A 25,271-nucleotide genomic window follows, 5' to 3' on the forward strand; every position below is an offset into this window, starting at 1 on the left:
ATTTATTGACCTGCGGTTGTTAATGGCTAAGCGCTTGATCACTAAGAGATGGAAACTATCAGAACCCTCCCCTGTGATAGCCTGAACCCACTCACTGCTGACCTGGGCACAAGCTGAAAGCACCGCACTGTGTAGGGAAGATATTTTAGGCCTGCGCTAAATCCGGCTTGCTGGCAGTTGGGATTCCATCCTCCAAGACATCTTAAAGGGCCAGCACTCTGTCGCAGAACACTCGCTACTGAGGATGAGGTAGACACGATGGTAGCTACGACATTACATTGCCTGGTACTGGCATTCATGGAAGGTGGGAGGCTGAGCTAGCCTCCCCCTCATGAGCACTCTGGGAGCACGAGATCAACTGAGAGGCGCTATGTATGTCAACAGACAATGGACATGCGTGATGGGAAAGCTGGGAGCATGCAGGACAACACAACAACACTAATCTATGAGTACATCGCAAGGCTGCTTTTTATTAGAAAAGATGAGCATCCTGATTGATAAGTAGAGGAGGTACTTCCACTGATACCGAGGGTCCGTGCATGCTGAGAGATCACCACTCAACAGTCTGGCATCTCGTGAGAGGTGTCCAGTTCGTGACCACGATGGGGGTCCTTCACTCTTTTCCATGATGTAATGCGGTTGGATCTTCAATTAGGGGTATTCTTGGCTCTACACCTACATACACTCTAGGTACACTTAGGGTAGAGTTTGCATAGTAGAAGTACGCCCGATTACTGCCTTGTTTACCAGCCTGGATGTATACATTGTTTTAGCACCATGGTAGAACTCTACCTACTATTTATGCTTTTGGTGCTTTTAATCCCGTTTATCTGCTTCTGTCTATTAATCATTGCCGCACATGTATTTTATGCAAGAATGACATTGGTTCAATAAATGTTATAGAAAACGTCCCAATGTGTATTCTCTGTATATTCCTCTGAAAATAAGTAAGCACGAGTGACTGAGCAAAAGGTTCTGTACTGTTTTCCCGATCTCTGAGGAATCAGGGTTGTCATGTTCAGTGGTTACCCGAAACCCTTTGCTCCCTGGTAGATAGGGCTGCTTACGGTGGCACTGCGAGCTAGCTGGTTTATAGGCCAATATATCCTGCGGGGGTGTCCGGAATCATTCTAGACACCAAGCCCTTAGTATATGTTGCCCAAACAATGTGAAGGTCCAATGGATTGGTAGGAACTACATGACACAACAGAAGAAATGTGAAATTGGAGTATAAAAATTAAGATGGTATACTCGGATTGATTTGTGGGAGCAGAGCAAGTGCATCAAACAGAATGTAATATGGACGATGAGTGGCCTCAATTTAATTTAGGAAAACACCAAAAGAGTAGTAAAAGAGTTTATTCACATGTTGCTTCCTATGTGAATTGTGGTTTGCATTAACTTGATCATAGTCAAATAATTTCCAATGCTTTTCATCCATTTATCTTCATGAATATTGTGGAATTGGGGCTCATACCTCTATTATTAAGCATTATAAAAAATATTGAACCCTGTACTGTTTCTTTTATTTTATCAATTCACCTTGCTGAGTCATGCTAGACTCATTTACATGGTATCCAAGGGACCACTGTCAGATTTTCTGGCAATAGTCGTCTTTCTGGACACTGCAAATCAGCTGTTTATAAATGTGATTCATCGATGTGAGTTTCACTGTTTAGACATTGATCCCAGATTGTACACCCCGAATTGGGGTTAGAAAGTTTTCACGGAGAGGCATACTTCTGTAATTGCCGCCATGTTTTAGGTTCTCACTATCTCATATGTATATCTACCAATTATGCAACCTCGCAAAGCATCTGTTGCTGAACACATTTTTAGATGTTTTAAGACTTTAGTCACATTTCTCCTTAAGTACAGAAAACATCCTAAAAATAAATTATATCACTAAAGTACACTTTAAAACCCATAAAAAGCTAAAAACACAAAGAGCTTAATTACAACACGCGTGGTGGCTGTGCAGCCACAGCTGCACTGGCAGTCGGACCGCCCCATTACAAAATGGGCAGTTGATGGCCATTACACCGCCGCAGCCACAAGGGAACCTGCCTTTACCTGGCGGTGGCGTGGCAGTCAGGGCCTCAGTGATAGGCTATTGGTGCCCCTGAGGCACCTCCATGCATATTAAAAGTTTCAGGACCGCCAGCAGGGTAAATGAGGTCTGTCCTTCATGAAACGGCAGGCGGTAGCCCATGTGCATGAATGCAGGGGGGCAGAACATGTACCCCCCCGTGTGCATGCACCCCAGTTCCTGCATGGCATGGACTTTACAGTCCATGCCATGCAGGACCCTTTTTTGGCAACCCCATGGCGGTACCCATTTTCAGAGGCACCGCCGTGGGACTGCCAAAAAAAGCCTGCCAAACACTAGGAAACTCATAACTTGGTGGGCACATGGGTTTGGCGGTACAGGAGCAGGCCTCAAGCTACGGCGACGCCAAACTCGTAATCAGGCCCTGAGTGTTTGACTTTCAGCCCAAAACCAGCACCTTTGAGTATGTCTTTCGGTTTTTACTTTCGTATTGGACATTTTTGAAAATCGGAAAGGGCTCTATGTACGTGGCCTTTGTGGACCTGAAGTCAGCTTTAAACCTAGTTCCAGGGTAAAAACTATGGGTTATCCTAATGGCTATGAGCATGCCATTGGTTCTCTTGAATCTAGTGATGTCCCTTACTGAAGCAAAATGAGGCTAAAGGAGTTGCATGTAAAATGACTCTGAGATCTTTAGCTGATGATGACGGAATATTCTTTAGGATATGCAAAGCTATAGACGATAGTCTTTACTGCAGAAGTAGTTACTGTTCAGTACCATCTTCCTATTGAATATACACCCACCCGCAGGAGCTAATAACAAAATCACTTAAAAACATAGCGTGGAATAGACCTGCCTGCTGACATCTTTCCTCGAAGAGCTATCAGTTAAAAGGTTGATGTTTACAATCAACATCCCTTATAAAATGATCTCTCCTGAGGCTTTTCAATGTGGTGCATTTGTCATGCTATTTAATTACTTCAGAGGACTTGTTGTACGCTAAGGTGGTCACAGTGGCGAATTTAAAATCTTTTTTGTGGCATTTTATTTACTTTCTACCACCAATACCTTTGTTCCTATATTCTGTTTGTGTATGTATATAAGTATAATTACAGCTCGTGCACATCACACAGTATAAAGAAGGACATCAAAGAGCTGAGCAATGCTGGAATAGCCACTGTGATTCCTCCTATTTGTTGAAAGAAGTTCAGTCAACCTGACGGATCTGCTGCATAAAGATGAGGGTTATGGTGAACAGTCTTTTTAACAAGCTGTCAATGCTGGGAAGGGGTAGTGCTACACCCCACCTCACTGTGTTCACGCATGGTGCATTTTCTAAACCCTAAAAGGACATTTTATGACTTTCTTTGAAAAAAGGAAAACTGGCAAGTGTCTCCTACCCATCTCCTAGTTATGCTGAAGTAGGTAAAAGTGCTAGGAGTCAGACAAAACCTGTTGGAGGATCTCTCATCTGTAGGTGGTATGTAGAACCCTGCATTGTACCCCAAACTCAGTACACAATGGTTAGTGTTTTACACTGTGAGATTGTTATACACTATTTGAGGTTTCTCTCATAGCATATTTCAGCTGCCATAGTTGTGTTTATAAAAAGTGCATCAGGAAAATATTCCTTTTCCAGCTTGTTAATATGAGTCTCAAAAAGCAAGCATTGCAGTCGAGCACACATTTGAATTAGCTGCACCGTTTAAACTAGTGGCCTGCTTTCTCGGCCTGCGCCTGTATTCTGATGCATTTAGTCCACAAGCAACAACCAAGTTAGTATACAACAGGACTTGTAATATAGGTAACATTAGAAAAATACATATGCAAGTCTTGCAACACAGTGCAAAGGAGAACCTTTCATACAAAGAGCTGAAATCAACTCTGTCTCTCCTTTGTGATACAAGGGGGGATATTTACTAGAAAGTGGCGAATCGTGTTGTTAAGCCAAGAAGGCTAAGAACACACTTTGGTGCCGATCACGATCCTGTAAAAACCGGGTACGAACCGTCGGACGGAGCATATTCTCCGTCCGACGCGTACCCGGTCGTAAAAATATACAAACATGGAAGTACGATTCGCACGGAAATACCATTTCCGTACGAATCGTACAAAACCCCGACCGACGAAAATAAACATACAAATGTGATCCGGGAAAGCGCCGACGTGACGTCGGGACGCACGCAGCCTGCCATTCACGAACCAGGCATCACGATTCGCACCGACGTCATCCCGCACGGACAATATTTTCCGGCAGCCAAAAACTGCCAGGAAATCAGGACGACGCGAACAAGGAGTACCTGCACGCGACGGACAGACATGGACCCGAACCTACGTGTCATCCCGGCCCTCATAGCAGTCGACCTCCTCTACAGGTTACGACGCAGACGCCGCAGAAGGTCAGAACAACAAAGGGAGGGGGGAAAGAGGGGGGGGGGGCAGGAGCAGGGGCAGGCCACAAAACCCCCACCAAAGTCACACAGCACACATGCCCTGGACATACCTGACCCCCAGGCCCTGGTCACTATGAGGGGGTGGGGGCATGTCCAGCAAAGCCAGCATCCACCACAACGGAAGTGCTTGACGACAGGAACCGGCAACACAACAATACAGGTACGTCCCGTACCCACGCCTTAAGAGTGTGGGTACGAGTCGTACCACGCCCACACCTACGTCACCCCAACAATGGCAGGACGGCTGTACCCACGTGGCAAAGGCCTGGGTACGGCCCGCACAAGCATTCCATAGCGTGGGTACGGATATGTACGGACCGTACCCCCACCCCCGTATGCATGGAGCGTACCCCCCACCCCAACAGTGTAAGTATGACCTGTACCCTCACCCGCGTACGTATGGAGCGTACCCCCCACCCCAACAGTGTAAGTACGACCTGTACACTCACCCGCGTACGTATGGAGCATACCCCCCACCCGAACAATGTAAGTACGACCCGTACCCTCAACCGCGTATGCATGGAGCGTACCCCCACCCCAACCATGTATGTATGACCCGTACCCACACTCGCGTACGTATGGAGCGTACCCCCCACCCCAACAGTGTAAGTACGACCCGTACCCTCACCCGCGTACGTATGGAGCGTACCCCCCACCCCAACAGTGTAAGTACGACCCATACCCTCACCCGCGTACGTATGGAGCGTACCCCCCACCCCAACAGTGTAAGTACGACCCGTACCCTCACCCGCGTATGCATGGAGCGTACCCCCACCCCAACCGTGTATGTACGACCAGTACCCTCACCCGCGTACGTATGGAGCGTACCCCCCACCCCAACCGTGTATGTACGACCCGTACCCTCACCCGCGTACGTATGGAGCGTACCCCCCACCCCAACAGTGTAAGTACGACCCGTACCTTCACCCGCGTACGTATGGAGCGTACCCCCCACCCCAACAGTGTAAGTACGACCCATACCCTCACCCGCGTACGTATGGAGCGTACCCCCCACCCCAACAGTGTAAGTACGACCCGTACCCTCACCCGCGTATGCATGGAGCGTACCCCCACCCCAACTGTGTATGTACGACCCTTACCCTCACCCGCGTACGTATGGAGCGTACCCCCCACCCCAACAGTGTAAGTACGACCCGTACCCTCACCCGCGTACGTATGGAGCATACCCCCCACCCCAACAGTGTAAGTACGACCCGTACCCTCACCCGCGTACGTATGGAGCGTACCCCCCACCCCAACAGTGTAAGTACGACCAATACCCGCACCCGCGTACGTATGGAGCGTACCCCCTACCCCAACAGTGTATGTACGACCCGTACCCTCACCCGCGTATGCATGGAGCGTACCCCCCATGCCAACAGTGTACGTACGGACCGTACCCCCACCTCGTATGCATGGAGCGAACCCACACCCATGTATGTTCTAAGCGTACATATCGTGAAATAGGAGGGTTGGGTGCAGAGTCCTCCCAGCAGTGCCCAGTCACAGGAGGGGTGTGTGCAGAGTCCTCCCAGCAGTGCCCAGACACAGGAGGGGTGGGTGCCTAACACTCCCAGCAGTGCCCAGTCATTAGAGGGGTGTGGCAGAGTCCTCCCAGCAGTGCCCAGTCACAGGAGGGGTGGGTGCAGAGTCCTCCCAGCAGTGCCCAGTCACAAGAGGGGTGTGTGCAGAGTCCTCCCAGCAGTGCCCAGACACAGGAGGGGTGTGTGCAGAGTCTTCCCAGCAGTGCCCAGTCATAAGAGGGGTGTGTGCAGAGTCCTCCCTGCAGTTCCCAGTCACAGGAGGGGTGTGTGCAGAGTCCTCCCAGCAGTGCCCAGACACAGGAGGGGTGGGTGCCTAACACTCCCAGCAGTGCCCAGTCATAAGAGGGGTGTGTGCAGAGTCCTCCCAGCAGTGCCCAGTCACAGGAGGGGTGGGTGCAGAGTCCTCCCAGCCGTGCCCAGACACAGGAGGGGTGTGTGCAGAGTCCTCCCAGCAGTGCCCAGACACAGGAGGTGTGTGTGCAGAGTCCTCCCAGCAGTGCCCAGACACAGGAGGGGTGTGTGCAGAGTCCTCCCAGCAGTGCCCAGTCACAGGAGGGGTGGGTGCAGAGTCCTCCCAGCAGTGCCCAGACACAGGAGGGGTGTGTGCAGAGTCTTCCCAGCAGTGCCCAGTCACAGGAGGGGTGTGTGCAGAGTCCTCCCAGCAGTGCCCAGACACATGAGGGGTGTGTGCAGAGTGATCCCAGCAGTGCCCAGTCACAGGAGGGGTGTGTGCAGAGTGCTCCCAGCAGTGCCCAGACACAGGAGGGGTGTGTGCAGAGTCCTCCCAGCAGTGCCCAGACACAGGAGGGGTGTGTGCAGAGTCCTCCCAGCAGTGCCCAGACATAGGAGGGGTGTGTGCAGAGTCCTCCCAGCAGTGCCCAGACACAGGAGGGGTGGGTACCTAACACTCCCAGCAGTGCCCAGTCATAAGAGGGGTGTGTGCAGAGTCCTCCCAGCAGTGCCCAGTCACAGGAGGGGTGGGTGCAGAGTCCTCCCAGAAGTGCCCAGACACAGGAGGGGTGTGTGCAGAGTCCTCCCTGCAGTGCCCAGTCACAGGAGGGGTGGGTGCAGAGTCCTCCCAGCAGTGCCCAGTCACAAGAGGGGTGTGTGCAGAGTCCTCCCAGCAGTGCCCAGACACAGCAGGGGTGTGTGCAGAGTCCTCTCAGCAGTGCCCAGACACAGGAGGGGTGGGTGCAGAGTCCTCCCAGCAGTGCCCAGTCACAGGAGGGGTGTGTGCAGAGTCCTCCCAGCAGCGCCCAGACACAGGAGGGGTGGGTGCCTAACACTCCCATCAGTGCCCAGTCATAAGAGGGGTGTGTGCAGAGTCCTCCCAGCAGTGCCCAGTCACAGGAATGGTGGGTGCAGAGTCCTCCCAGCAGTGCCCAGACACAGGAGGGGTGGGTGCCCAACACTCCCAGCAGTGCCCCTGCAAAGAAAAGGGTGGAGTACCCACAGATCCAATGCCCACAAATGTCAGTCAGGTGCACAAAGATCCTGCAGTACATGTACCACATGTGTGCAAGGCTGGGAGTATACACATGCATAGCGCCAAAAATAAAACATGTACACATGAAGTCATGGCAACAGTCTACATACACAAGTACAGTGACCACCAAGGACGCCACGAATGATGCAGGTGGAGACATCGCTCAGCATGCATGGCCCAAGTCTAACGAGTCCGTCACACACCCAGCCAATGTAGACACAGCTCAGCACCACATATTGGAAAGACCCTGCAGGGAAGATTTCAGGTTACACAGAGGAAGGAGCACACCTTGGGACGATGTCACCATGCAGTAACTGCTTACATGAACAAAGTTATGTAGCCAACAGCTTGTGATGGCACACAGATACCAGGATCCACCCTATGACCAGCACAAGACTACAATTCCCACACACCCAACACATTATCACCACCCAAAATAATGGGGCAGGTCGACCAACAGCAGTACCAGACAGACAGTAGTGTACTAAGGAAAAATAAATTGCTTTATTCAGCATCCAAAAATAAGTTTGTCCCTTGAAAGTTCAAAATGTACAATGCCCATAGGGCAATCCAAAGTTCAAATCCAGGTGGGGGACACAGTGGGATGCGTGTCCCCTAGCTTGCCTGCACAGTCAGACTCCTTCGTCTTCCAGAGCGGGGAGGGCATCATGTGGGGGGGAAGGACCAGGCACCGCAGGGACATGAGGGCGAAGGGTAGGCGTCGTGGGTGCAGGGATGGAGGACTCCACCACAGGGGGTGGGGCAGGGCCAAAGGCGGAGGCCAGGATGGCGCTGCACACCTTAGCAAGGTCCTCCAGCGACTCCCCTGCACCCGAAGGAACCACAGGCCCCAAGGAGGGGGGGGGCGGAGGGATGGGTCGCAGCACGACTGGGGGAGGGTGTGGACGGGGGGGGACTCAACCACCCTGACTGGGGACTCCCTTGACCGCTTGCGGGGTGGTGTCACAGTGGGGCTCAGGGACAGAGCGGCCATGAAGGAGTCTTTGCCGGATATGTGGCCAGGAGAGCTGAGGGGAGGGGATTTGGAGGAAGTGGATTTGGTGGAATGGGGACTCCCACTCTGGCTGCGTGGCTTACGTTTGCCCCCTGACCCAGTGGGTGTGCCTACTTCACCCTGTGTGTGCGTGCCAGGAGGTGTGCGTATGACCTTCCCTGCTGGTGTGGTGCCTGTGTCTGTTGTGGTGGGTGCATGCTGACTTCTGGGTGTACATGGGACAGGCATGGGAGTGGGAAGTGTGGATGGGTCAGGGGTAGGGGGTTGGATGTAGTGCTGCAGGAGACCCACTGCTGCAGTCAGTGTAGAGTCAATGGACCTCAGCAAGTTGCGTTGGTCAGCCTGCGATGAGAAAATGCCCTCCAAGTATGCCTTCATGTTGTTCAGCACTTGGCTGTGGCCATGGAGGACATTAAGCATCGCAGCCTGACCAACCTGCAACTGCCGCTGGATGTCCACAGACTCGGCATTGGCGGCAGCAGTGGAGACAGGGGCAGGGGGTGCGGTGCCTGGCAGGAAGGAGACATGTGGTGACCGGGCACGCTGGGAAGGGACACGAGCAAGTGGGAGGCGGCTGATGGCAATGGAGGGGGCGGGGTGAGATGTTGTGCCGCTGTCAGCTGCTGGTGCAGCCACCGCCCACTCGGAGAGATCATCCTCGGACCCGTCAGCTTCATATTCTGTCGTGCCAGTGGACAGGTCCTCGGCCTCACTCTCCTCCGCCTCAGTTCCACTCAATGTGCCAGCCACGATGTCAACGCTGGCACTGGTGCTCGGTCCCTCCGCTCCGTCTGTGCTCATGTCACCCGACGATGCTGTGGGCAAGGTGAAGAGATAGCAATTAATCATACACCTGTATACATATGTCACATGAGTCCAATCTACATAGGTTACAGTGCATAGCCTGAAAAGAAAGATCAGTAACATCTACAAAACAAGGTACAGATGTAGGGCATGCAACACACAGTTGGTTGACCCACCATGCCACTGAAAAACCATGGAGAGCATGACACAATAGCAAATGACATGAAATGGAGTTTGACAGAGGAGCCAGGCCCTGGGGACAATCCAGCACTGCATCTGCACCACACAGCGTTGTCGAAAATAGGGATGAGCAGGGACCATATCCATGAACTTGAGGCACATGCTGCATAGGTAAAACTGAAAACATGCCCACCATGACTGGCTCACTGCACCTTGAGTGTATGTCCAGACAAACATCACACACTGGCCAGACCTAGCAAGGAGACATCAGGTTTTGACATGTAGGCTTTGCCCGCACCAACCACCCCCTACATGAGACAATTTGTTGAGACACAGGAAGCACTTACATCTCTTAGTCTGGGTGAAATACACAGGGGCTGCATAAATGCAAGATTGGACACCAAATACCCAAGGTGCGCCTGTCCAAATAATCATGTACAAATGGTCATCATCAGATGATTGTAACAAGACACACAGGCACTGGCCACCGTGAGTATGAACAAGGAAAATCAGGTCAGGCTGTACAGTGGACACTTGTACTACATATTACGTCAATATACATGGTGCCAGGGGACAATGGCACAGAGCACAACCTATGCTGTAGGCACTGAGAGTGTCCACATTTTGTGATGACACCTAGGAAAATATGCCCCAGGGGACAGTAGTGGCCACACAACTCCATGGTCCTGAAGGGGAATGACTGCAACACACGCCACCCTCCCTGCACTATGCGTATCGCACAATCATGCGCATCATGTCACATCATGTCACAGGCCACAACATAGGACATGCGTGCTGTAAGGCATGACACTTGAGAGACTAACTCCCATGTCTGGACTCAGCATCAGTGCCAACTGACATGGAACCCACAAGTACTGAACTGGACAGGGCACAGGCAAGGTCCCAAAACCTGTTACACACCACCCCCACACATGATGCTACAGGCATAGTTCACGTGGAGAAAGTGCCAGCCTACATAACCTTGTGAAGGAGTGACTACACACAGACCAGGGAACACATTGCAAGGAGGGGAAGGGAGGCAGGAGAGCACCACTATACTGTGGGTAACAGGATCTGCACAGCACCTTTAAACCCTGGCAGTGTATCCATGCAACTGTGCACTTACAAATGCTGGTGACACACAACAAACACACATGTACCTACCCCCTTCCTGCTGCTGCTTCTCCTGTAAGCGCCTGTCCAAGTCTGGAAATACCACCGCCAGCACACGCTTGTGGATGTGGGTCAGACGGCGGCGCCCGCGGTTCTTATGGGTCTCAGGTGAGTCCCCCAGCAGGACCTGTGCGATCCTCCGCGTCCAGCACCGGATATCCTGCCAGCATTTCCTCACCTGGGCCAGGCGCCGCTTGCGACCGTCCGTCCTCCTCACGGCACTGACGGCGTTCATCCAGATCTGCTTCTTGGCAGAGGCGCCTACCTGTGAGGATGAACAAGTGACACTACATCAATACACCTGGCACATGTCACAGAGACACATATTAGAACAAATTCGCTGTTTACAACAAGGCATAGTATGCATCCAACGCATTGCACCTTTGTCATAGGGACATGATCCTCTGGGGAAGGGCAAAAGCAGTACGTGCCATTGAAAGTACACAGGTGGAATGAGGGCAACAACACAATCAAGGATCCAGGCTCACACTGTGCATCACAAGCTACACCAGGATAATGTGCAGCACCTCTAAGCAGTCACATGCCACAGGCCATTCACCTGCCATTGCCAAATGCAGCGATAAACCTCACTCTGCACATGTGCCACTAGACGGGGGGGGCTCACAGGTGTGGGGCTGGCTCTGCACGTCAGACACACAGAATTGCTCCCTGCTCACATCACATGGGCAGGGTATATCCATCCCTCATGCAGCCCGGGTGCCACACTCCACATATGCACCCACCCACATGACAGTGGACTTACACACACACCGATGTCCAGGGTACGAACACATCATGTGGACACTCTCAGCACAGGTACACAGAACTAACACACATCTGTGGGTACAGTCACCTGTCACACTGAGCTGACCACATAATCACATGAGGACTGTAGAGGCTACATTCCCAGGAGGACAAGACAGGCAGAATGTGGCATGCACCATGCAGTGGTTGTCACAGTAAACACAATGCAAGTGAGGACGGCAGACATGCACCACAGCATGCTCTGGCTGGGAGACATCAGGCATTCCCCCCCCTGGGACCCCTCTACAGTACATAGCATGTGTGTCACACCTGGACACAATGCCAGAAGTCACAGTCACAAACAAGGGACCCAGTCTGTGCTAGTAGACTCTGCACTCACCTGATACCCTGGTCACCCATACAGCAGGGGGTACTGTGGGAGGACCACATCCAGCAATGCCAGGTTCTCCTCCAGGGTGAAAGGCTGTGACCTCTCCACAGAGCTTGACATGGTTCCAGGGAATCAGTAGCAGCAGCTGGGTCGCAGAATCCAAAGATGTGCAGGCAAGTGCTCCCTCATGGGACCTGGCTGCCTTATATCTGCCTTGCTGGCCTGTTTCATGCACAGGAGTACAGAGTGATTGGTCACCCACATTTGCATCCTATGTTTCCTCCAATCCCTTCAAACCTAGCACAGTCAGTGTGTTCTGATTGTGTTTTTTTCTTGAGCATGATGTCAACTCCAGAACCACATTGCAACAAAGTAGATTTGTTCAAACTGACTTCTGCTGTGCACCTGCTGAAAAAAATTCAAACTTTAAACTTGGTCTCCATGACAACCAGCATGCATGTAGGCCTTTATACTTGTCCCTCATGTGTCCCCTATGTAGTTTGGAGTTTCACACACATGTACGGTGCGTACCGGGGCCCTAGGGCACCCCAAAAGCATAGCAACGGCCCGTACAGGCGTGTGTACGGTCCGTATCACTATGGGTGTGCTCGCGTATGCGTACCCATAGTGATAGTGAGCGTACAGGCGTGTGTACGGTCAGTATCACTATGGGTGTGCTCGCGTATGCGTACCCATAGTGATAGTGAGCGTACAGGCGTGTGTACGGTCCGTATCACTATGGGTGTGCTCGCGTATGCGTACCCATAGTGATAGTGAGCGTACAGGCGTGTGTACGGTCCGTACCACTATGGGTGTGCTCGCGTATGCATACCCATAGTGATAGTGAGCGTACAGGCGTGTGTACGGTCCGTATCACTATGGGTGTGCTCGCGTATGCGTACCCATAGTGATAGTGAGCGTACAGGCGTGTGTACGGTCCGTACCACTATGGGTGTGCTCGCGTATGCGTACCCATAGTGATAGTGAGCGTACAGGCATGTGTACGGTCCGTACCACTATGGGTACGCATACGCGAGAACACCCATAGTGATAGTGAGCGTACAGGGGTGTGTACGGTCCGTACCACTATGGGTACGCATACGGCAGCACTCCCATAGTGATAGGGAACGTACACAGGCCTGTACGGTGCCTTTCACACATCACAGTGGTGACAGGCAGCACACAGGAAGGAATAGGGCTGACATACTTGTCCATGGATGGACATCAAGGCATTGTCTGGGCAGTACTACATGTTTGGGGCACAGGTGTGAAAGGCTGTGATGTGGCACATTACTCCTGAGTCGAGAAGGCACCAGATGTATGATGAGATGTGTACAGATGTCATGTGTGACGGTGCAATGTGTGCCAGGCATGCCCTTAACTCCTTTGACATGTGTGCATGTCGTACTGCACACTTGGGATGAGCGTCACTGGCATGGCACAGTCAACAACACACGCAAGTGTCCCCTGATGCCCGCTACAGGGGTTACCACACCAGACATGTGGCTACCCACGGTGCACGATGTGTCTATGTCATGTATGTGTGGGGTGTTCCCATTAGCTTGATGTTGGTGCTCCCTCAAAAGCATCAGCTGTTGCAGCAACCAACATGTGTCTGTGTTTAGATGGACATGGCACACTGTTACGCACACCAGGCCACATGTGGTATCGGATGTGAGGTGCGTATGTATGCATGGGACACGGAGTAGCGTCACAAGGACATGTCTGCATCCTCTCAATGAATGTGTGGTGAGTCATTACATGTACACCTTATTGGCAAGGTGTGTGGGCTGTCCTAGTGTCATGTCATGTGACCTGTGGCTCTAGTGTTCCGCTACCAGTCTCTGAAATCGACATCCTACTTCTGCTGATGTGTTGATGTATGTCACTCCTGTGTTGCGTCTGGCTGTTCACTTACACTGGGACACAACTAATCCCATGCCATGGCATGTGGAGGTTCACAATCTCCGTGTGTAGCTGGGTCTTGGTAGGAGTGTCACCTGGCAGCCATACGTGTCCAGGGCATGTGGCACATACCTGACTCCGTATGTCGCATATGTGTATTGACAGATTAACATGTGCTCAGTACAAATAAATTGTTGTTGTAGTGCACTCACTCTTCCTTGTCACTTCCAAATTACTGCAGAGCGCCGCCTCTTCCCCGACCAATTCCAGACTTGGCTGACATGCGGGAGAATGACTGTATCCGGTGCTACCGCTTCCCCCAACTGTTGATTGAGGAGTTGACGGCGAGGCTGGCACCACACCTGCAACCGCTGCACAGGTATCCTACGGCACTGACACCCAAGCTGACGGTAATGGCAGCCCTACATTTTCTTGCCACGGGTACCTTTCAATATACCATAGCTTATGTTGGTGGCATGTCCCAGAGCATGTTCAGCCGTGTGCTGCATGATTTCTTAGAGGCCATGTTGCTTCACCTGGATGAGTTCATCCATTCCCCAACTCCTGAACTGTTGACTGGGGTCAAGCGTGGATTCTATGCCCTGGGAGGGATGCCCCATGTCATTGGGTCCATAGATGGGGCACATGTGGCTTTGGTACCACCACAGGCACAGGAGGTAGCGTACAGGAATCGCAAGCACTACCACTTCATCAATGCCCTTGTGGTGTGTCTGTCCAACATGGTGATTTCACATGTCTGTGCTCGTTTTCCAGGATCAGCACACGATGCCTACATCATGAGGCGAAGCAGGGTGCCTGAAATGATGACGCAGCTGCGCAACGAACGAGCACGTGTTGTTGGTGGGTACACTCTGTCTGTCCTGTATTTTGCGTAGACTTCCAGCACGACCGCTTCTCCTGTCCTACTTATGTCCATGTGGTTTCCATGTAGGGGACGCTGGCTATCCCAACATGCCATGGCTGATCACACCTCTCCGCAACCCCATCACGCAGGCCCAGCTCCGCTACAACACCGCCCATGGCCGGACAAGGCGAGTGATAGAGAGGACATTTGGCCTCCTGAAGAGCCGATTCAGATGCCTCCACAAGACCGGCGGCGCCCTCCCATATGCCCCGGCGAAGGTCTGCAAAATCTTCATGGTCTGCTGCATGCTGCACAACATGGCAGTTGAGAAAGCTGTGCCACTCATCCTGGATCAAGATGATCAGGACCATCCACCCGTGGAGGACGAAGGGCTTGGCAATGGGGCTAGTGATGTGGAGGATGTGGTTCCGCAAGAGGACATCCGGAGTCGGCTCATACGCGACTTCTTTGCTTAGTGGTGAGTACCAGTGTCTGTGTGTGCACGCATTGGTCCCCGTGTGGCATGTGTTGCGATGTGTGTGTCCATCTGCATGTATGGCACGTGAGTCAGAGGTGTGTGTGGATGTGTCACTGGAGTGATGGTGCCAGTGATGAGTGTATTTCCCCAGTCATGAATCATGAATCAAATATCTTTATTCGGGTATTTGAGAATATCCATAAAAGATGCACATCATAAAACAATCTTACTTTAGTTAAAAACTTCAATCATTATACATAAAACACGTAAAATCGACAATGATAAAACCCCACTATACATGGAAGTAAAAAACGGGACAGTCAAGTACTATAATCCATTATATGCGACTTCTCAGACAATTAGTATATTTTATGTACATTTAAACTGGGGAGCGACCCTAACAGTTAGTCCTCTCCGCTGGTGTTTCTTAGTCTAACTGCCAATCGCAAAAAGTGCACAGTGCTAAATAATACAAAGGGGTCAGCGGAGAGTTTAAGAAATAAAAGGGCCACTTTAGCCTGTCTGATTTTGGAGCGTTTCAGAATGGTTTTTGAAAACCGTGTCCTTGGGTAGGCATAAAATGGGCAAATTAGGACGAAATGAAGGGTATCTTGCAGAGATCGTAGATCGCAGCCGCAACACCCTTTTATGCTTACATCGCTTGCAAAACCAGCTGGGACTGATAGGATATGGTGCAAAAGGTTTAGCCTGAATCTTGTCATCAGGAATCTATCCTGTCTATAGTGTATATTGGACAGGTAAAATTCCATGCCCACACAAGTTTTTGTGAGCTGGTATTGTCTTACGGTGCTTTTCCGCCCTTCCCTTTCCTCTCTAACCCTGGCTGAATATCGTAGGAAGTCTGCCTTTATGACACCCTTGTCTCTGTTAGCTAGTGTGGCGGGATCATTAAAGAAATTGGCATGGTCCAGACTGTTTAGTGTGTCCCTTACATATGTAAGCCAGGGTATTTGCGGCCCCTTGTCCCCCTTCATACCATCCTCCAAGATTTGTCTACTTAGACTTGCCTCAGGGTTTGTCCAGATTTTAATCCAACAAATGATAGGTTTGAGGCAAGCCCTCTCACTAATATGGGAAATACCCAGCTCTTCGTGGACTATAAAGGAAGGGGTGCTTTGAGGCACTTGCAGGAGTCTTCTTAAAAACTTGTTTTCCTCCAATTGAATTTTTTCCCCGTCTGTGAAGCCCCACACCTCACTTCTATACAGGGTTTTAGCGCAGCAAACAGAACTATATAAGTGCGCTATTTCATTGGGTGACCAACGGCCAAGTCTGCATGCATAATTCATTATTGACCCCACCGCACTAGGGTGTTGGCTACATTTGTGACTTACGAGGGGTTTAAAATTTAGGTCTTTATCGAATAGGATCCCCAGATAGTTAAAAAGTTTTACCTTCTCGAGTTTATGTGTACCTATGGTAAAAACGCAATTCGTTTGGGGGGTTTTACCCACTTCCATAACGTATGACTTTGTGAGGTTAGGAACTAGGTCAAGGTCTGCCATAAAACTAACAAATCCGCTAATGAGGGCCTGCAAGCTCCTACCTGTGCGCGCCAAGAGGACCGCGTCGTCTGCATATAGGAGGACGGGTATGCCTCTCCTCCCGATGCAGGGACAATCTGCCTCCAAGTCTCCGAGCGCCTTATCTAGCCCATTGATGTAGAGCGTGAACAGGAAGGGCGCAAGGATGCATCCTTGTCTCACCCCACCGCGACACTGAAAGTCCTCTGTGACATCGCCCTCATCAGTAAATCTGACCCGCGCCGTGGTGTTTTGGTGGAGCATTCGTAAAGCATGGATCAATCCTGGGTCCACGCCCATGGCTCTCAAGATTTCCCACAGCTTTCTTCTGTTCACCCAGTCGAAAGCTGCTGAGAGGTCCATAAATGCCAAATAAACTGTACCTTCCCTGGCCACGGTGTACTTTGCCACCAGATGATAAAGATTAAGGCATTGGTCAGTTGTGGAACGCCCATTTCGGAAACCATACTGCACATCCGTGATGATGTTGTTTTCATCGGCCCAAATCATTAAGCGGTTTAGAATGACTCTCCCCAAGACCTTCGCCGTAACATCTATGAGGGATATTGGGCGATAACATTGTGGTTCATTTCTATTACCCTTCTTGAATATGGGCACGATGACGGCCGTAGACCAGGATCTAGGCATACCTACCTCAATAGCTGTGTTGAACACCCTAGTTAGTATGGGCGCCCAAAGGTCTATCTGGCTTTTAAATAAATCTGGGGGTATCCCATCCGGCCCTGGCGCCTTTCTCAATACCAGGCCATCTATGCCCAATTGGACCTCAGCCACCGTAATGGGTGTCCAGGCACAGGAAGAGAGTCCTATGACTGGAATTGTCTGCTCCTCAAATTCCCCGCGATTATACAAGCTAATGAAGTGCGCCTCCCACGCTTCTGGCAAGATATGAGACGCCACTTGGGGTTTGTTTGGGGGTTGGAAACACGGGGCATTTATTACCTTCCAGAAGCTGCTCAAGTCTCTGAGCTCTGCGGCCTCTCTTAAAGATTCCCATGCTTCAATTTGTAAGGAAGTTTTCCGCAACTTGGTCGCTTTTTTGTAGCGACTCCTGCATGCGGCGATCTTTCCTTTATCCTTTGGGACTGTTGTTAGAGCCAACTTCAGGTCCCTGTGGGCCTTTGAACAGTTCTTATCGAACCATCTAGGGTGAAAATCTGCCTGGGGCTTAGGTTTACTTCTTAAAAGGCTATCTATATGCTGAGCAGTACCCTCGAACGCTGTAATCAGGTCCGTCCCCTCTACGTTAGGATCTAGGCACCTCCAGGTGTAATTTTCTGCATTGGCGAGGAGAACTCTATGGAGTTCATCGCCATCAATGTTACTCCATTTAATTCTCCTCCCCTGATCCCTAGCCCTATATTCGCCCACGGTGGTCTTTTTAGCCACTTTGATACAGAGCGTGTCCACCAGTGACAATGCCAGAGGGTTATGGTCACTGAACACGCTTGGCATTATCTCAAAGTGGCCTACCCTACTTTCTAAGACAATGGATATGAAGATGTAATCGATAATTGAGTCATTTCCCCTCCCCTTAAAGGACGGAACCATTGTAACAGGCGTCCCGCACCCAATCATGTCCATCGTGTGAGTTAGAGCAAACTTGCTCAAAATTCTGCTAAGTGCCAGACCCTCTCTGGAGTGCTCCGGGTGCCAGCCCTTAGTAGAAGGACAGGCATCCCACGTACCACCTTCCCATTTCAGGTGGGGGCACTGATGGCAGTTAAAATCCCCCATAAGGATTAACTGGGTGCCTGCATCCCTTGTGTCAATTAGGCTAGTCAGCCTCTCCTCCAGCTCAGCCAAATTTAACTGAGATTGTCCCGCATTATAAAAGTTTATAAAAATGATCTTTGTACCCTTAGTTGTAAATCTTACACCCTGGAGGCAACTTGAATCCCACCCCAGGTCTACCCACCTCCCTTGCAGTGCCAATGCCACGAACATAATTAACCCACCCTTGGCGCGGCCCATGGGTGATTTCCGGGCCGCGACAAAAAACGATTTATAGCCGTCGAGGAATGACGCATTATTGCTTGTTTCCCATGTTTCCTGGAGACAGATGACATGATGTTTTTTAATGAAGTCTAGCCAGTCCAAATTTTGGGTCTTGGTTACAAGCCCTGCAATGTTCCAGGAAATCAGCCTCAGTTCTTTGTGATTTAAATCTGGGCCCTTGAGTGCTCCGGGCAACTTTCTTGGGGGAGTACACGTATTTAAACAGTTAACTGAAGGGGTCATGATTTCAGCTTCCCTCCCCAACCCTACTGCGTTGCCAACTACTAAATCTAAATCAGGTGCCCCTAGTTCCAGATCAGGTGCCCCTAATGGGTATGTGTCTCCAATAATGCGATGATTATCTGGTTCTATCTCAATCTCCCCGCTCCCTATTTTCGTCAGTCAGTCTTGCTCATCCAGGGCGGACAAACTTGAGAGGGGGGCAAATCTGTTCACTACATTACTACGAACCTCCTCCCTCCTTTTCTTAACGACCCCAGACCCCTGCCATCTCGTCCCAGTCTCTAGGGCTCTATTCTTGTAAAAGAAATGCAGGGGTAACATCCTAATACAGGACCCATTGCCACCCTCCTCGTGACGGTTATCAAGCAGATCTCTGACTAGCTCGGGGTGCCTAAAATTGACAATCACACAGTCGCCCGCAAATTTTTTCTCAGTGTTTCCAATCCAGGCAGCTCTCCTAGCCATAAGGATGTGCCTGTGCTGCAAACTCCTGGCAGATGTATTACTGAGTAGCCAGTGCGAGGCTTTATTAATCAGTGTGCTGGTTGTTTCTTCACTATCTTTGTTAAGACCAGCCACTCCTACTAACACAATCGAGTAGGGGCTAGAAGCGGGGGGTAAATCCAGTGTCTGGAGGCCTGGGGTACTCTGGGCGCAAACATTCCCAATGATCTTGTCAGCATTATCAGGCTCTTTTAGTCCCCGACAGACGTCCTTAGGGTCAGGAAGGATTCGTGTGTTACCCTGGGCCTTACAACACGGGATCCCGTTACTTGTATTCACTTGTTCCAAGTGTATTTCCCTGTGATCTCTGGGCCCGGGGTCAATATTAGTAGCGGCCTTATTCCCACAATCAGCCATTACTGGTTCCTCCTCCCTCCTCTGTGGCTTGGTCCTGGATGGCTGTCCGCTAACTGGGTCTACCATCCTACTTATTTTGCCAACCAGGTTGGAAATTGCTGTCATGACTGGATCTAGATGTAGAAGTAGGAGCTGTTCCATTTTTTCCCCAAATGCTGTGGTGATGTCATGCAGCCCCACCACCCCGTTTATATTTTGGCAAGCTGGACATACTGTGTTCTCAGGGTTCATATTACCTCCTTTGCTAGGCTTGGTTTGCCCTCTGCGGCTAGGCTTGCTAGGACGGTTTGCTAAGAGCGTTCCACCTCTATCTAGGTGCCCTGTCACTAGTTGGGATCTCTTGGAGCATGTAATCACTTCACTAATGGGGGCCTGTGTGGGTTCTCCATTAGGCGCTAATCGTTGGACGCTAGTCGCCCCCCTTAGATCTTCTCCTCCCAATGTATTATTTTCCATAACCAACAGGGTGTTGGTATTGCCAGACAATTGCTTCAGGCTGCCTTTATTGGTGAGGTCTGTTATGGTCGGGCCTAATGTATCTGAGTCCCCCTGTGAACTACACTCTGCCACCGTTAGTATGTCAGTGGAGTCGGACTGGATTGGATGGGCTTGTGTTACTTGGGATAAACGGGCCCCTCCACCGGGCGTGGGGCAGAGAGCTATATTGCCCAACGAGGACCGTTTCTTGGCTATTAGGGAATCTAGCGAGGGCCGCTGCTCGGTCAGCTGGATCTCATGGGCTAACAGTGACTCGGCGCGTATAGTAAAAGCATCCAGGGTACCCTTTACCCCTCCCTCCATCCTTGGTTGGTGGTTCTTTGACTTGACCATGGTCCAGAATTTTTTTTATTTGTTATTGTTGACGTTACCCCACCTGTTTATACTAACGCAGAAATTGGGGGTAATGTGCCTGATAAGTACAGTATCCACATCAATGCCTCTTAGTGGACACCTCAGACCCACCAATGGGGACTGTCAAAGAAATCAATCTTAACAGCACCAAATAACATACATATAACTAGGAGTAAAACGACCTGATTAACAGTGCTGGATGCAAGAGTCTCGGAGTCCAATGGATGAGGCCGGGGATACTTCCACACAGTTAGCTCCCCGCGTAGGCGCAAGGGACAGGGCCAGGCCCGGCCTCCTTTGGCTCCAGACGGCCACAGACGGCCCGCCCTTTGCCCGGGCTTAGCCCGGCTGGTCCCGCGGAGGAAGTCTGCAGCTTATGAGCGCCTCCGGGCGCGAAAGCGAGATTGTTTGGGGCGGGGCCACTGCAGGGGCTTCTGGGGGCTGTGGTCTCCTGCCTCCGTCACCACGAGGACCGCAGCAGCCACCCCAGCAGAAAGCGGTTACAACACCTCGGGCGCCGTGCAGTCAAGCGTCCCCTCCAACGTTCAGGTAAAGTTTAAATAGGCGCTGAATCCTGCAAATTGAGGCTCCCCAGTCATAATTGTGACCTAGCATGTTGTCATCCTTACATGTGTCGAGTACATGCACATTCAAGTGGCTGTGCTTTTTGTGGCTGACTTCTAGTGTGTCTCTCATCCCAAGGTACTTGCGCATGCCGTCTGCTGGTTGCATTGTTGTGGCACTGCTATTCCTCATGGACACGTCATCGTGTGCTGACTCAGCGTTACACGCACGGACAAGTTTGGAAGTCTCCTTAGGGTAAGGGATGCATCAGGGGTGTATTGGGTGTGGCAGTTGTTTACGATGTGTGCACACTGCCCCTGTCGATGTTTGGTTCCTCTGCAGACATGTCGCATCACCATGGGACACATGACATGCAGCTGGGAACACCTGAATAGATGGTCAGACTTGTTGACAGTCATCTGTGATGGGATTGTGGATTGTGATGATGGCATCAATGTGTGTTACACTGCCCTCGGACACATACGGTTTGCATTGGCTTGACATGGTGCGGGACTTCCACATCAGAGGATCAATGGTGTATGGCAGCCTCTCCGTGAGCAGCAGGGGGTGTTTAGCTGTTAGCCGACACTTGTGTGCCAGTTCCATGGCTATCACGCATTTGTGCTGCAGAAGGGGGGTTCCAGTGTTGGACCCACATGTTACTCCACATGACCTGTTCATGTGTACTCCGAGTTGCCTCTGCATTCCCGAACACATGAATAATAGAGGTGTCCCTATGCCTCCAAGGTGCCTCTTCTCAGTCAATGCTGGTGTGTTGCCACGGTGCATCCGGCATGTCTGGCATGGTTTTCCGTGATAGTGGCTATGTGTCTATGTGTAGAGTAGCAAGATGCTAGCTGTTTGTGTGGGATTAGACTGTGTATTGTGCATGATGTCCATGACTGTGTGGGTATTGTGACATGTGCCATCCCCATGCATCCAACGTTGGCCAGGCCACCATTCTCTGCATCCACCTGACTCAAGCTTGCAGGACATGGTTCTGCAACCTGTCCACACATACCTGGGTGCCCCACAGGACACTCCACATGATCCCTGACCTCTGCGCATGGCTGTCACTGTACTCAATATGTCTGTCGGCACGGTTGTGTGGCCACCCCCTCAGCTGGTTGGGCCCATCACGGGTGTGTATGGTGCTCCATGTCTGTCTTGCCTAATACAATGTGACCCATGCGTGTCCTGTGCCAGACTCAGGCCCCAGGGTGTGGATGGTTGAAGTCAAATGAGAACTCAGGAATGGTTAGACTTTACAAGACACATGTAAGGTAATAATGCAAAATGTAGGCATCTTCTCTTTATGGTGTAACTTTTTATTTTGGTTGGGGTACGTGGGGGGGTATGACATGAGGGGCTTTCCGGGTGTGTGGAATCCAAAGTCCACTAGGGGAGTTGGTGTCCTTGCCATTGGAAATCCTCAGAGTCCATGCCACAGTCTTTGTCAACATTGGTCAGACAGTGACCAGCAAGTCCATGTGGCAGAGAATGTCTTTTGCTGCTGTGCTGCTGTTGGTCCAGTGGGCCAGGTGTCCTGGGAGATGGTGCTGTTGCGCTGACCCTCACGGTCTTTTCCGTGGACGACCCGCCCTCCTGCGGGGACCCTCAGAAGCAGGCCGTGACGATGTTTGGGATGCTCCGTCGGATGTCTCCTCCTCCTCCTCCTCATCCCTCCCTGTGGGTGGTGATGTTCTACGCCTGATGGCACAGGGAGGGTTGCCCATGTTGTCGGCTATCCGACGGAGTGTACTGTGAATTCCCGTGAACACCGTCACGAGCTCAGCCTGTCTGTCCTCCATCCGCCCTTGGTGTCGCAGTAGACAGGCATGTTGCTCCGCATGTTGCTGGGCCTGCTGGGTCTTGATCTCCTCGAGGATGGACACAACCTGGGCCATGCCCGTGGTGTCCTGCCGGTATGTGTCCAGGATGTTTCTGACATGGGAATATACCGGTTCCGCAGCCAACCGGTCAGGCTCGTGCCTCCGCCGTCCTCCACTCCCACCACCCCTGCCCACTTGCACCTGGCCTGCCCTTGTGGGCACATCGGGTCTCCGGGACCCCTGAGGGGTGGCATTGGCGTTGTCGCCTGCCTCCTCCTGGGTGCCCGGTACACCGTGTCCCTCCTGGCCAGCCTGGCTGCATTGTGGTGGTGGGGCAGGGATCCTGGGTGTCTCCTGGGATGTGGCAGGAGTGGGGGTGGTGGTTTGCCCAGTTGTACCTGACGCAGGTGCTGCAGGTGGTTGGACACCAGAGGGGCCAGGTTGGTCGGGGTCGGGTTCGTCCACATAGTGGTGAGAGGCTATATTCCTGCTTGTAAACAATCACTGGCATTTTGCTGTTTGCACGTGCGCTGCACAATGCAGCACACATGGAAACAGCAAAAATGAGGAGAAATAAGGCATTTTTCCTCATTTCGCCTGTTTAAGACCAGATTGTTCCTGGTCTTAATTTTGGCGCTGTCTCATATTTACGCTGCTCTTCTAAATAGGGGGCAGCGTCAAAATCAATGGGTGTTGTGGTGGACCCCTCGAAAAGTACCTTTCATTTTGAAGATTGAGACCATAGTTGCATAAATGCATAAAACACAAACGTAGTTTATAATGGCTGAAAACTTGTAGCCCAAAGCAGTTCACATATTTCTCGATCATGCATTGATATAAATATAGATGATGACCAGCAGTTGTAGCTAGATCATTTGTCAGTGCTTTAGTTGTGAGATACACAAGTAGTATTAACATGAAGGGTTGTCTTGAGAATATGTATGGTCACTATGGGCACACATAACATTTTGTCCTCTTGTCTGGCACCTAGATATTCCTTCGTATCGGAAGTATCTAATTCTGCGCTATGTGAACCAGCATCAGCTGCGGGTGTTGGAGTGGCTGTCATCAGCAAGCTTTCGTGATGGTATTCTGGTCCCTGAAAGGTAGGCGAATGGTTCTGCTGTAGCAATCTATTCTATAATCTATAAAGTGGCTAAAGTTGTAGGAATTCACTGCCTAATAGGATATTGTCTCAAAGCATTTGTCACCATACCCCTTCTGTGGGAATCCATGTTTGCTTCCGTGTTACCTACCCATTACAAACAAAATACTTCTCCATGAACTATAACTTTCCAAAATGCATTCACTCTGATTCAGGTTTTCATGTTTTTGATTTTATGAGTTCCTTATTATTTCTGCTTGTTGCATGTTTCCGGTTATTTAAAGGGCAATAACAATGTCGGTCGGAAAACCTCTGACCTCTAGTCCAAAGCTTCCCAACTTTGGTCAGAGACTTTCCGGGACACTCGGTCGGTTTGTGGCCCAACGCCTGATTACGAAGTTTGTGGTCGGAATGTAAACCAGACAGTCGTTCCAACTCAGTTCTGGCCGGTGCTCAGAGGGTTCCTGTCAATTGGAACCACACCGTAACCCCCTATGGATGGCATTTGCGCCGCCGGTATTACGATGTTTCCAACATGGAAAGGCTGTCGGAAAGCGACTTTGATGGGCCCTGCCCCCATGGTCTAAGGCCGGTGGTCCAGGGGGTACCCAGGGTACCCCCCTGTGAAACCCTGCACTGTACGGCTGGTACCATTCTGCAGGGTTTTACACATGCACCCATTTCTCTATAGGATCCTGTATTATGGTCAGTTTATGGCTGTAACACAAGCTCACATAGAGAACAGTGGGAATTCAACCAAACAGTGTTCGGAACCGCCGACCTCAGGTCGGTCGGTCCTGAGTCCAAGATGGTGTCGGTTGGGTGGCAACTCCAACATCGTGATAAGCCCCTTAGTATTCAATTTGTAATGTTGAAGGTGAGCTGGTTATTGGGGCAGAAATAACAGTTTTGTACAATTGCACATTCCTCAGAACGTTAGTATGCATTGCCTATATTTTTAATGTTGGATTTGTTTTGGCCCGGTTCACTGACAAAATGTAATCCCCAAAAATATACCCATACAAAAATATTGTGACATAAATATCAATGTCAAAAATATAGTTATGCTATACTTATCATGTAAATTACAAACATTTCAAGAAAGAAAAAAATTCTCATATCATTGTATTAACTATTGTTTCTATAAAAATATATAAATGTA

The 25,271-nt window shown here is 50.8% G+C and overlaps 1 protein-coding gene across 1 annotated transcript in view; it reads left to right on the plus strand.

Moving 5' to 3' along the window:
- LOC146772832 (rho guanine nucleotide exchange factor 11-like) overlaps positions 1-25,271 on the plus strand; it is a 322,904-nt gene that overhangs the window by 6,145 nt on the left and 291,488 nt on the right. Inside the window, exon 3 of the mRNA XM_085637035.1 lies at positions 23,996-24,110. Within this exon, the coding sequence (XP_085493161.1) occupies positions 23,996-24,110 (115 nt within the window). The remainder of the gene's footprint in view (positions 1-23,995; positions 24,111-25,271) is intronic.

Source organism: Triturus cristatus, chromosome 12 (genome assembly GCF_964204655.1).
Source record: "Triturus cristatus chromosome 12, aTriCri1.1, whole genome shotgun sequence".
NCBI classification, from domain to species: Eukaryota; Metazoa; Chordata; class Amphibia; order Caudata; family Salamandridae; genus Triturus; species Triturus cristatus.